The sequence below is a fragment of the Pygocentrus nattereri genome, chromosome 6 (genome assembly GCF_015220715.1).
Source record: "Pygocentrus nattereri isolate fPygNat1 chromosome 6, fPygNat1.pri, whole genome shotgun sequence".
NCBI lineage: Eukaryota > Metazoa > Chordata > Actinopteri > Characiformes > Serrasalmidae > Pygocentrus > Pygocentrus nattereri.
Genome location: NC_051216.1, coordinates 19,198,748 through 19,213,718, shown reverse-complemented (window position 1 = coordinate 19,213,718; position 14,971 = coordinate 19,198,748). Strand labels below are relative to the sequence as shown.

General features: G+C 39.1%; 1 protein-coding gene across 1 annotated transcript in view; it reads left to right on the top strand.

Moving 5' to 3' along the window:
• Nucleotides 1-441: 441 nt before the first annotated feature.
• Nucleotides 442-14,971, top strand: part of LOC108424305 (inactive dipeptidyl peptidase 10-like) — a 62,365-nt gene continuing 47,835 nt past the window's right edge. Inside the window, exon 1 of the mRNA XM_017692222.2 lies at nt 442-721. Coding sequence (XP_017547711.1) covers nt 662-721 — 60 coding nt within the window. The 5' untranslated portion in view covers nt 442-661. The remainder of the gene's footprint in view (nt 722-14,971) is intronic.

Here is a 14,971-nt window from a genome sequence, read left to right as displayed (position 1 = left end):
CTACCACTCGACGGGGTTAGGGTGACACTCGAAAAACAAAGGGTAGAGGTATAAAGAAGAAATGGGATTTGGCCTTAGTAGTGTTTTGTGTATTGTGCATTTATACATGGAAGCCCTAACAGTTAACTGCAACATATCATTTGGTAAGTGCTTTAGATCTTCTAGAATAAAATGACGTGTAAGGATCCCTTTTGTGTTATTTAAATGGAAGAAAACAGAATAAAACAGTCTAAACAAGGAGGGCTGTGTCAGGTTTGTAGGACATGTATATATATATATGTATATGTACTCAGAGTTAAATGACCCAAACTCTCCATGCTCGCTTGCTATGAGTTAATGAAGTGCGGACTGAGGGTCAGCCTGTAAGCGAGGGGCTGGCAGCGTTCAGCGTTTGAAGCTTGAGTGCAGCTCTAAAGACTGTAGAAGATCCCAATCATTTAACTGGGGATCGCCAAGTCTGAGATCCCCCCACGAGTCTCATCCCGCGCACATCAACGCACATCTGGCGCATCAGTAGGGCGAGGCACGATTGGCTGAGCGAGCGGGCATGTCATAGGCGGGAGAGCAGGAGGGCTGCAGCGCGCGCGTCGAGCTGTCATCCAGTCAACAGCAGCCAGGCCACGGCGGCGCGGCGCGCGGGAACTGACCACGGTGCTGAAACATGAACCAGACGGCGGGAGCGTCCAACCAGTGCCGGAGGCGCTCCTCCAGCGACATCAAGGTAGGAGCGATCACTGTTTACGAGCGGAATACAGAAACAAAGAAGTGCAGCTCAGTGTCTCAGATCACACACCGAGTCTCTCTGTGGAGGAGGGCGAGAAGAGCCAGTCAGAAGTTTTAGAGAGAGAAAGTTTTCCAGAAAATTGAAGACTAAACTGGAAAAATACACCAAATTCTGATTTCATTTTAGTGTGCGCCCAGAGTTGATCATCCTGCCTCCTCTTCATGACAACTTTCATTTCAACACTCATCACAGTGAAACTTTCTGTCCCACATTTGGTCTCAGGCCGACAGCAAGTGCTGCTTCTGAAGTAAGAGTCATACACTGAGAGACAGATTAAAGATTAACCGGATGAAGGACAAGCAGTAGCGGTCCCAGTGGACAGGGCTGAGTGCTGTCAATGGAGTTTGATTCAATGTTTAATGAGACCCGGACTTAAACCCGCTGAAAGGGTCTACATATGGCGTGAGGTTATTTGTATGTATCTTTCTTCTGGGACTTATTCTGGGATTTGTTGATGCCTTAAATAATCTGCTTTTAGTTGCTGTTTGTTGGTCAGCAGTAGGAAAGCTCATCTTGTGTATTGAGCTGATACATTTGTAAGGGATTTTTTAAAAGGGAGATATTCATTTATCTGAAAAAAACGAGTCGAGTCAATGTTCCACAAATCAAATAAGTGGCTTTGTTAGCATGATCATTTTCAGTTGTGAGTGCTGCCAAAGTCAGTCTGTATCTGAGCCCACTAATTAGTCACTACACACACACACACACACACACACACACACACACACACACACACACAAACAAACATACCCACACATACACACACATGCACTTAATTATACACATTAAAGCAACATATTTAGTGTGTAAATAACAGGCAAGCTGTAGAAGCCATAGACTACAATGAAGTGTTATTAATAGAACAATAGAATCAATGTGCTGACCCACTCTCCCTGAAGCTATGACACTCTTGTATCTATTGACTCCCCGAAAGAGCACTATGAGCCACTGCTGATTACATACTCACATACTTTCTACTGTGGGTTGTGAGGTGTTTCTGTGTCTGTGGATAATTTGTGGTCTCTGTGGCTAAGCTGTGGTCAGACCATCATCATACTTGGTCTTGAGGTGTCTATGCTTACTTCTGACTGAGAAGAGATATGGGGCTATCATGTGGTTTTGTCTCAGAACTCCACCTAATTTGTTTTGCTGTTTTGCTACACTGACTCAGTGTTTCAGAAAAAAGGACTTTTTTAGATGTGTTTATACTGTGAAATTTGTTTAGCAGATTTAATCAGAGCGTGATCAGTTTTAGATGGTGAGATAATAAGTTATCAAACATATCTTTCAGATTCCACTGATGAATAATTAGTATAATTAGAAAGTACTAAAAATAACACAGGGGCATCGCTAAACATTTATATTCATTAAGAATGTGAAGGTTTATAATTACGCATAATTATGCACATTAGAAATGCTGACGCACATGCCTGCCATCCCAGCCCAACGCCCTTCCCCCCACTACACTGATTATGCTATACTATTACATTTGGTAATATACTGTAGCAAAATGGCAGGACAACATTAAAAACATAGTCTTGCTTGAACAGGAAACTGTTCATCAAATTGGGAACTTATATGGGCAATTCATGACAACAATTATTGTTAAATGGTAGCTAGTGCTGAAGAGTAAAGCTGTTTGTGGTGCAAGCATCAGCTTGGCCACCAGTCTCACAGCTCCACATCCCTTTTTTGGCACATAATCATGATCATTTTAAAGGAAACCTGAACATTTTTGTTTCAGTTGTGGACGTTTTGGTACAGAGTAAAGCTCTCTCTGTTCTACATGCTAGCACTGCACAATGTGCCATATGTACCTGTTATATTGGTAACTGCACTGTCTAAACATTATGAACGTTACTTATGCTACCACAGACATGGTCTGTAGCTGCTGCCACATTGCAATCATCTCATTAGCATAAAATTGGACATTGTTATACATATAATGATGAAGTGATGTACAAAAATAAGATGATATGCACCATCCTATGACTCATTTTGTTAATGAGATTTCTGAGATATTATATATATATATACACAGTATCTCACAATAGTGAGAACACCCCTCACATTTCTGCAAATATTTTATTATATCTTTTCAGGGGACAACACTATAGAAATGAAACTTGGATATAACTTAGTCAGTGTACAGCTTGTATAGCAGTATAGAATTACTGCCCTCTGAAAATAACGTAACACACAGCCTTTAATGTCTAAATAGCTGGCAACACAAGTGAACATGTCCAAATTGTGCTCAAAGTGTCAGTATTTTGTGTGACCACCATTATTATCTAGCACTGCCTCAACCCTCTTGAGCATGGAATTCACTGGAATCTTCTTCCACTCCTCCATGATGACATCACAGAGCTGGTGGATGTTAGACATAAAGTCATAAAGTTATGATATTAGCTTATCATTCAACAAAAAGTTTAATTAAAACCAAAACATATAGTTGCTGTGCCATTCCACGATATGGGCTGAAAAGCAATGTTCTTGGAAAAGACATAGTTAGTTAGATTTTATGCATAATTTATTTGTGGAGGTTATATGGCTCCATTATGAGTTTGGTTCATGTTATAAGTATGTGTTTCTGTCTGCAGCACACAAAAAATCTAAACAGCTGTCTTGACTCGCAGTGGGAACTTTACCAGTGTCAGAGAAAAAAAAACTGATTTCAATCTTATCATTGTGCTACTGCAGATCACAATTTTGACCCTGTCCACATATTTCTTGACACTTCACTTGTTCACTTCAAGTTCATGTATACAAAAGGAAACCTGATACTGCAGCGGCTGTCGGGTTTATGTTATGTTTATGTGTTCTTGTTTAAGTTGTGTAATCTTGCTATTGTTTTGTTTTTTACCACTATAATGTAACCCTTTGTTTATAGTGGCAACGTGTATCCAACACCACAGTTAGCATGCTGCCGGCTCCATAGCCCTCATGGAACCTACTGTAACATAAAAAAATTAACAGACCACCAAAATGGCGAGCAAATCAAGTGGCAGCTTGCGTGCCCCAAGGGAAAACTTGATGATCTAGGTCTGGCTTTGAACACAGCACTTCAAACTTAATTCTGCCTGCAAATTATTTTGCAGATCAGGTGAACCCTTCTTGACCTTTAATGAACAACCTGATACATGGTTCTTTAAAGAACCTTTAAAAATGGTGTTAAGGCCCAGGGTAGGGTCAAGCCATAATAGAAAATGAGAGTGTGCTCTCTCCCCAGACCTCAGATATTTTCTTAAAATTCTCAGTGGCAAGATTTCAATGATATAACTTCAGGGATGAGCATAGCCAAAATAACAAACAAAATAACCATGGATTTTAAAAACTAACTAAACCTAAAACAAAATAAAACATAACACAAAAAGCTACCCTAACTTCTTACTTAAAACCAATAGAAAAAGTGAGGAAAACAAATGGTGTTCGTTCCCTATTTTTCCCAAAATTTGCTGTTTCACAAAGTCTAGCAAAGCTTTCATAAGTTTCACAAAATCATAACAAAGGTAAGTTGCACTGGGTTGGTTTAGACCAGAGTGCTTCCATGTCATATCAGACGGGAAAAATGTCTCTCTCGGTCAGGGGAGCCCAATCCTGGTGCTGGAGATCTACCACAGTGCAGAGTTTAGCTCCAACCCTAATCTAAAAGCAGCTGATGAAGGTAATAAAGACCTTTAAAGGCATATGAATATTAGAGAATTATTTATATGCTGGAACTAAACTCACCAGATAGATCTCCAGGACTAAGTACATCTGCTCTAGGTAATGCCTTTTGTCCTCTTTATACTGGAAGGTGTCTCTATGTGGCCAATCACAGGCAAACAAATACATCCTGTAATATACACAAAGATGAAAAAAAGACGTGCCAATAGAGGAATACAAAGAGGTATATACTGAGACAGAGCAACTGGGGTTCATAACACTGTTTCTATACAGCACCAGAAAGTGTTCCGCTGTCATATACTCTGTTTTTATTCTATGTACAGCCCTTTTCACTAAGAGTACACACACACCTGTGTAATTGTAAGTGTGTGTGTGAGTAGGTAAGTGTGGAAAAGTGCACTGGTTTAATGATATACTCAGACACAAAGAGTAAAAATAACTTCTTATGACTATGACGAATTGGGCTATTAATGCTCAGTGTGTTAGTTCACCTCCAATAATTACTCTTGAGGCTCATTCCAGAGGCTTATGAAATTACAATTCTAACATTTGTTAATTCATTTTTAATCTTTCATACAGGACTGCTTCAACAGAGGGGTGCAGAGTTCTGTATTTGTTACATATACCTGTGTCCTGTAGATTTGAGTGTATATATATATATATATATATATATATATATATATATATATATATATATATATATATATATATATATATATGTGTGTGTGTGTGTGTGTGTGTGTGTGTGTGAGTGAGACACAGCTAATCATCCTCCAATCATCCAAGTCTTACTCATCTAGACAAAATATACCCAAGCTTTAGCATTGTGGGATTGATTGCAGCACACAAGAGTGTGATTGTATGATTGTATAACAGTGTGATTGTGTGATTATGCTCAATTTGAGAAGTGTGACTGTAAGCAGTTTTGAGTCCAGTAGGTCTGAGACAGTAACACTCAGCAGACCAAATCGGCGAAGTGCATCAGGGAGAGTGTCTCCGAGTGAAAGCTCACAGAGAAGGAGCTTTGGCCTACTTTCCACTTTGTGATTTACTCATATTTATAGCAGCAGGGTCCTCTCCTGAGACGACATACAAAACGCTTTACTGCAAAGAAGGCGCAAAGAAGCTGTCAGAGAGAGAGAGAAACAGATAGAGAGAGGGAGAGAGAATAGAAATGAGAAGGTGAGCAGGTGATTTCTTCGTTCTCACTTAAGTGCCTTTCTTACTTAAGTCTTTCTCACTTAAGTCTTTTCAACCATGATTCCTGACTTCTTTCTGAGGGTCCCCTAGTGGCCAATCGGCCAGAGGAATGGAAATCATCTTGGATTTCTTTTAATGAATAGAATAAAATAAAATATTTTTCCTTTGTAATTCTGTTGCCAAATTAACTAGAACATTGTTGGCTCTCTGTATGTGAAATGCTGGGACACTGTGTTGAACTGCTAGAAGGCAATAAGGAGGTTGTGCTTTCATAGGTCAAAAATTGTGCACAACTGCCACAATAAAAAAAAAATTAACATTACTGACTTATTTGCTCAACTACAAAGACAAATATCCAGTTCGCTTCTGGTTTTGCAAATCATACATATGTTTATTGAAATATGTTCCATCAGCATTTTTGAAGAACAAAAATCCCTCATAGTTCAAATACGGGAACTTTAAAACAGGTGGAAATGACATTTTGTGGCTACTGTTAAAAAGGGCTTGGGAAGGATAAAGTGATGGATAAATAAAGAAATGAAAGGATGAGCTATAGCACTAAAGCCATAAACACTACCAAGGCCGACTGTCCCTGGGTGAGTGTTACTGGTGTCTGAGTGGAGGCCGTGTATGTGTCTCAGTACTGTGTCACATTGCAGGAAGCAATAAGCCATGCGACACTGTATATTGCAGTGGTTTACCACATCGAGGGGGTGTTGTTTTGCAATGTGAACCATAATAAGATTTAAATGTAACATGTAATGCATTGCCTCAAGTGGATTAATGATCTTAAAAGTTGCAAGAAACAATCTTTTGCCAAGCAGAATATTTGTTCATTTGCCTTTGTTTTACCCAGAAGGCATGAAGAAACTATCTGAAACTATATTTTCACTTGTTTTAGCCTATGGCAATGTTTTCTATACGCATACCTCAAAAACGATGTTGCACTGACTATCTGTTTTAAGATTCATAACACATACTAGGCATTCAGTTTATCACTGTAAACTCTATGAAATGACTGGTTGCAAAGACAAACATGCTGGATTATTTTTGTGTACAAAGCTTGTATTGGTCAGCTTCCTTTATATCTGTTTCTGCATTATCAAGCAAAACTTCTAATTTTAAAATTCAAACTAAAAATGTATGGTCTGAATAAAGCAAGGCCACTTTTAGTTATATTTTAATCCCAATGTGACTGTCCTAGTTAAATAAAATAAAGACAAATACCAGTAGGCTAAAGCTGCTAAGCAACAGAACAGTGACATTTCATAACTTACACACTTAATAACAATGTGGTTATATTTGTCTTTATCTCAAATGTGGCTCGGCCAATCATATTGTAGAAGTAGAACTATCCATTTTACAGTTCTGCAAGTAATTCCCATCTTAAAAATTCCAGTAATTCTCATATTACAGCCTTTACTGTAGAATGGGACAAGAATTAAATGTTCTCATATTTCTGGTTTTAATTGATTTGTTTTTATGTTTCATCATTAACTTTCAAAACATTCTCAGGAGTTCTCTTACCATATCCATACTATGGTTTGCAACAGAGCAGGGAACCTCCATCATGATGTTCAATGAGGACAGAGGGTCTTAAGAAATGATGTGCACATGCTACATGAAAAAAGACAGTGGCCTGCATAGTGTGTTGCTGTGAAAACACCTCCATCTGTATTCAGTGATTTATTTTTGTGACAACAATTGAAATACTGAGACTATTATTCTCTTATATGGCTCCTTTGTCTTTTATAGGCAAAGGGACAGCTTTAAATCATATCATAAATGCTATTGCTTTACCATTAATTGTACTAAAAGTAGAGAGAAAACTTGTTTACTGATGCTGTTTTGGGGCATATCATTGGTGATGCAATCTGGGGTTGTCTGGTGTTTCCAGTCTTTTAACATCAGATGCACTGTGCCAGGCGACCTAGCTGGGGCTCAGCTTGTGCCCTGGTACCAACCTCCCCTGGAAAGTGTAAATGTAGAATTTGTGAAATTGTGTGTGTGTGTGTGTGTGTGTGTGTGTGTGTGTGTGTGTTTTGAATTAGTAAGTAAACCAGACAACAGAGACAAATTACAGTGACAGGACCAACAAATTGCTCCTGCTGACTTTGAAACTTTGCATTTAACAAAAAATATGTTCCATTATTTTTTAAAAACTGAAAGGTTATGGTGGAATACATATGTCAGATAGATAGAAAAGTCAGAGATCACCCATCATTTGATTAATTTCCAGCCAAAACCGCTATTACATCCAAGTCATTGTTTTATCTGCATCTATATACCTAACAGAAAATTACACAGAAGTCTCAACAAATGCTTTGTGTGTTCACAATTATTAAAGCTTTCATTCTTTTCAAGAGATTTCAGTTTCTCAAAGAAATCCACAGGGATATTTTCCATAGCTTCAAAATTCAGTCTAAGGGGTTGGTTGCATTTTCTGCATCTCATGATGTAACCAAACATGTTCAGTGATTCTGTGACTCTGTGGCCAGTCCATTATTCTGAGAACACCAGCAGCTTCTTTGTTTGAATTCTTTTTCTCAGTAGCTTTCTGACAACTACAAATCCTAACCACATTGCTGAGCTGTCTTTTCACAGTAAAAAAGATGGGCAGAAGTATATTCTAATTAATGTTTACCTGATGGTGACAGTTTGGGCGGTCTGCTATGTTTTGCGTAGTGCTGCACATACAACGTCATGTTCTGACAAGTATAAAAACGAATGAGTGACTGAGTGTGTGTGTGTGTGTGTGTGTGTGTGTGTGTGTGTGTGTGTGTGTGTGTGTGTGTGTTGACGTACAGATTAAGAGTTATGTAAGTGTTGGGTGTTCTCCAGCTGGTACTCAGCTGCTCAATCCTGCTCAACGAACGCTTTAATCCCACACACTCCATTTAGGCTGGCCAAAGTGCAGCACACACTTCTACATTATGGCATCAGTGCCATACTCCACACCAGACCCTCTGATACACTCTCTGACACAACTCTCTGTCCCCCTGAGGGCTGCTCTAACAGTGTACTGGTGTGTGCGTCTGTATAGGTAGGGGTATAAGGATAGGGAGACATAACACAAAAATGGAGTGCTTTGCCCTGACAGTGACAATATATGACAGTCTATAATGTTAAAGGTTTTGTTGTTGAGTTTGTGTGTATATATATGTGTGTGTGTGCGTGTGTGTGTGTGTGTGTGTGTGTGTGTGTGTGTGTGTGTGTGTGTGTGTGTGTGTGTGTGTGTGTGTGTGTGTGTGTGCCGTTCGTGAGAAATGAATGATGCACTGGATATAAGTAACATTTACACAGTTTCTCCAGCTTCACTAACTTAGTGCTAGCATAGTCTAAAAACACTACCTTGACTGACAATACTAACACAGATGTTCAGTCTATGTTACAGTTGCATCTTACAAAAATGCATCAATTCATAATTAAATTTGCTGAATATATACTTTATATAGTGAGGTGTTTACCTTTCATAGAAGTACGACAGCAAAGACTATGAAACTGGACCTACAGAAAATGTAAAGAAAAGACTGGACTGCCACGAAATGTGTTTGGTGAACATGAGTGGTATATACAGATAGCTGACAAACTATCAGGCCACCACAATGAAAACGTTGTATCTCAATTTTTTTTACACAATTTGAAAATGCCTGTTGCCCTTTACATTGTTTGTAAATTTCATGAAACATGGACTGAAAAACAGCCCTAAAAACTTGGAAAAAAGTAGGTTTTTTTTTCCTTTTCCTGTAAAGTTATCATTTTGAAGATGCAAGGTTTTGTTCCAACAACAGCGATATGCTGTGGCCACCACTAGAATACCTTCAACACACCTTGACATAGATTCTACAAATCTCTGGAACTGTGATGGAGGAATGGAACATCATTGTTCTGAAAAATATTCCTTCATTTGGTGTTTTGATTGATTGATGGTGTTGAAGAGTGCTATCTAACACCTCACTCCAAAATTCCACATAAATGCTACATTAGGTTGAGATCTGGTGACTGCAAAGGCCACAGCATATAATTCACATCATTTTCATGCTCATCAAACCATTCAGTGACCCGTTGTGTCCTGTGGAACGGATTATCCTTGCCCTTCTAGAAATCTTTCATCATTACATGAAGGTTTTCAGACAAAATAACTTTGCATTGAGTTGCAGTGACCCTTTCCAAAGGGAGAAGTAAGATTCCAGCAAAATACCCCCACAGCATAACAGAGCCATCAGACCTCACTGTAGGGATGGGGCATTCAGCCCTGTACTGTTCTCTTAGCATATGTCACACATATACACGCCCACTTGTAGAGAATCTGATGAATAAAGACTCATTTGTCTGTACCTTTTCCCCTACATGGTTCTGCACTACAGCCATTTTATAACATCTCTCTCTATTTACACAGGAACAGAATGTTCTTGCTCCCAATATGTCCTACACTGACAGTCTCTATATTGCACTAATGCATCTAATGCACTAAAGTATCGCCATCATGGAATTTTACTTTCAACCACAATTTCTAATCCCTATATACTGATGTCTTTCCCATAGCTCCAAATGCAGCTGTTCTGTTAGTCACTTTCCTATTGAAACACTTGCCAGTTAAGCAGTCTTTGTGACTGATCCAGCCTCCAACCCCTCACTCCCTCAATAATGAACTCTTGTTCAGAGTCACTTACATCTTTTCCTCTTGCCATTTTGAAGCAAAATTGAGGTCAACTAGGTCAGCTCAGCATTTTATACATGTCACAGAGCATTCTAGGATGTTAATTGCTTAGTTGTGTCATACAGTACACCTGTCTTGATGCATCTATTCTCGTTAGAATTCTACACTCATTTATTCAGGTTTTATCTTTAGTCTGGGATCCATCTGCATACGGCGATTTGAAATGTATATGGATACAACATGCATAATGTGTTGTGAAAGTATATGCAAGCATGTTTACCTAAAGCACAGTTATTCCCCCCACTTTTTGAATGTTGTGCTATTTGTGCTATTTATTTTTTACAAAGAAAGATATTTCCTAGTTTCCTAGGTGAAATATGACACATTCCTTATTTGCATTTATACAGCTATGGTTTGAAGACTGACCTAAAGTGTCCTATTTACCAAAACATGAATTTGATTGGGCTGTTTACAACATCTGAGTGCTGGAGGCATTTATTAACATGTATCACTACAATATTTGAGTATTTGTGTGTGTGTGTGTGTGTGTGTGTGTGTGTGTGTGTGTGTGTGTGTGTGTGTGTGTTTTCGGTAGTAACCCAAGGAACAGGGCTGATAAGAGAGTGTTGCAGTGGTCTTTAATAGAGCCTGGTGTGTGTCCTTGTAGTGTATTATTGGGAGAGAGAGGGGGGGGGGGTAGTTTCCTTTCATTTTAAAGAAGGATAAAGTATTTCTGATGATGGTAGCTTTTCTCTCTGAAAAGAAATATTCCCTTGAGGTTGCTTTTAGATGTTTTATGAAATGTTTTTATAAAAAGTACATAATGATTGGGTTTATGGGTGTTAGATATGATGCAATACCATGTCAATATTTGACTGTGAAATTTCCCTACTACTGCAAATATCTGTGCTGTGGGGACTGGTCCTATTTATTTATTTATTTATTTATCTATTTTCCATTTATGTTTTGAAAATCTTAAGTGTTCTTGTGTTTAGAAGGGTTACTTTAAAAATGTATTCTGATACAGATTATTGATTTGTAAAAATGTACATCCAAAGTATGTAATCCAAAGGACTACTATATTTAAGTAGTGTAAACGGATGGTACATTAGTTTTAGACTACTCTCCTTATTATAGACATATATAGGCATATAAGAGGATTTAGAAGAATGGTGGGAGGGTAAACAAAAATGCAACAGTGAAAAAAACAATACATGTTATATACAGTTGTCTGCCGGCCATTTGAAAATATCATTAAACATTTTGGAGTTTATCAGGTGTTCAAGTAAGGAATGCATAGTTTTTTATTATAAGGAAATATTGGAAAATTGTGCCCTTTCAGCTGCACATTGCTATTTCATCATGTAAAGTGAACCACTCTTCAATCTGCATTCATGAGAGTTGCATGCATTTCCCAGAAGGGCAAACTGCTTAGAGCTTTCAGTATAGCTACATTATATTTCCAAACGTATTTGCTCATCTGCATTCACATGCATATGAACATATGAAATTCAGTGAGATCCCATTCTAAATCCATAGGGTTTCATATGATGTCAGCCCATCCTTTGCAGCTATAACAACTTCAACTTGTCTAGCAAGGCTTTCAATAAGGTTTAGGAGTGTGTTTATGGGAATGTTTGACCGTTCTTCCAGAAGTGCATTTTTGAGGTCAGACACTGATGTTGGACGAGAAGGCCTGGCTCACAGTCTCCGCTCTAATTCATCCCAAAAGTGTTCTATCAGGTTGAGTGAGGTCAGGACTCTGTGCAGGCTAGTCAAGTTCTTCCACACCAAACTCACTCATCCATGTCTTTATGGAACTTTCTTTGTGCACTGGTGCGCAGTCATGTTGGAACAGGAAGGGGTTGTCCCCAAACTGTTCCCACAAAGTTTGGAGCAGGAAATTGTCCAAGATCTTTTGGTCTGCTGAAGCATTAAGAGTTATTTTCACTGAAACTAAGGAGCCGAGCCCAACTCCTGAAAAACAATCCCTCCCAAAAAAACCCCACTCCACCAAACTTTACGTTTTCAGACAAGTACTGTTCTCCAAGAAACTGCCAAACCCCAGACTTGCCAGATAAAGAAGTGTGATTCATCACTCCAGAGAACATGTCTCCACTGCTCTAGAGTCCAGTGGCGGCGCTTTACACCACTGCATTTGACACTTTGCATTGCGCTTGGTGATGTAAGGCTTGGATGCAGCTGCTCGGCCATGGAAACCCATTCCATGAAGCTCTCTTTTCTGCTCTTGATCTAATCTGAAGGCCACCTGAAGTTTGAAGTTAGAGGAAATTTCATGACTGGACTTATTGCACAGGTGGCATCCTATTAGGTGTCATCCTATCACATGCTGGAATTCACTGAGCTCCTGGGAGCGACCCATTCTTTCATAAATGTTTGTAGAAGCAGTCTGCATGCCTAGGTGCTTAATTTTATACACCTGTGGCCATGGAAGTGATTGGAACACCTGAATTCAATGATTTGGATGGGTGAGTGAATACTTTTGGAAATATAGTGTATGTATGGGAGACTGGGCCATCTTGTCACATGGGTAAGCTGTCACACTGTAAATGTTTCAACATCAGAGGGTGCTACTTAAAAGCTGAATATTAGTTTAGTGCATCTGCTTGGTTTGATATCATATCCTGTCTGTGAAAGGCAGAACACAATGTGAGCTGAGGAGAACACATATATGCAATTAAATATCAACTGGTCACAGTGATTTTGGGGCAAGTTATCATATATGAAAAACTGCTACTGCAGTGAACGAGGCACTGCCTGAGACAAAAAAGGTCAGGAACAACAAGAAAGACTCCATATGACTCTTTATCAGATGAAAATGAGTGTCTATGCCTTGCATGGAGACATTCTCAAATGGCCATCCAAATGAGAATGTGACAGGGGCTTATGAAGAGTGCACTCAGGCCAGGCAATTTATGTGTGCCATAACTGTGAATCTGACCATGAGTCTGATTATTATGAGATCAGATAACTAGAGCAGCAGTGCACAGCTCCAGTCCTGGAGGTCCAATGTCCAGCACAGTTTGTTAGTTCCTCCTCTCAGACACAGCCACTAAACCTGACAATTAACAGGTGAGTGTAATCAGGTGTGTTTGAGTGTCAATCACCAAACTTGGTTTACTCTTAGGTCATAATTACCATCCTGAACTCAAACACTAAACATTTCCGTATCTCTTCTCAGCTTTTTTGATATTTTAATCTTATTTGTTATGTATATTTAGTTTGAGGTGTGATTTGTGCATGTGAGGAGTTCACTGGTCACTGAAAGAGAGTGGGCTGGCTGGATGTATTTGTAGTACATGTGTGTATTCTGCCCTCTAGTGGTGCTGTCACAGTCACACAGCTCGAGCAGGTTTAGAACAGAGTCAAACACTAGAGGGCAGTGAAAGACTGTACAAAAACACTGACAGCTGCAAGGATGGATGAATACGCACTACACTGAATTGAGGTTAGCCATATTCAAATTCAGGAATTCCCATTCAAACATATGCATGTTATAGACTAATTGGTCTACCTATATTATGATGCATCATTAGTCTCTCTTCTATCTCTCTCTCTGTCTCTCTGTCTCTCTCTCTCTCTCTCTCTCTCTCTCTGCCCATTCCATGCTCACCATCTCATGTGTCGTGTACAGATCTAATATAAAGAAAAACATCTGGTATTCTCAGTTGCTCATCTGTCCTTGTGTGTATACATGCATGAGTGCGGTTATTTGTGTCCAACTGGACGTGAGACCTGACTGATACACACAGCGCTACACACACACGCACACATACACACACACACACGCACACACGCACACACGCACACACACACACACACACACACACACACACACACACACCAAGAAAGAGAGAGAGAGATAGATTTAAGAAGCAAAAGTATGCATACACCCCAAGGATGAGTGCTGGAAAAGAGTAGAATCTCTCTTACTTCTGTCCAACTGTGTTTTACTGGCATGAATCTTAGAACTTACATTACTGCCAAAGCAAGTCTAACCTATCAGGGGTGCCAAGTCTGTACATTGTCAGCATCAATATTATTTCTTTTTTCATGCTTTGACTGAAGCACTGAAATTTGATCTACTTTTAATTTATTCCTGCATACATTATTTGGTGTTTAGTCTCTACTTACTTTTACATAGCTCTGCTGGTATGGTTTTATCTATCTATCTATCTATCTATCTATCTATCTATCTATCTATCTATCTATCTATCTATCTATCTATCTATCTATCTATCTATCTATCATTTTTGAGTGAGAAGCTTTTTAGAAGGTCCGTAAAATGTGGATATGAGTATGGTGAATATATGGCCTAATGCCCCATCATCTGATAGGATGCCAGTTATATTAGTTCATAATTTTCATGCCACAGAAGAGCATGGCCAGGTTACTGATGTTTAGATTGGCTCATGTTTATAGAGGTTATAAACCTTTCATTCAGTCCTGTCTGAATGTCTGTCACTCTTAGCAAAAATGGTTCTATATAGTCCCAAAAAAGGGATCTTTGTCTCATAACAATGGTGGAACTCTTTTTAGTGTTATATAGAACCCATCCATCCATCCATCATCTTCCGCTTCTCCGGGGTTTGGGTCGCGGGGGCAGCATCCTGAGCAATGAAGCCCAGACCTCCCTTTCC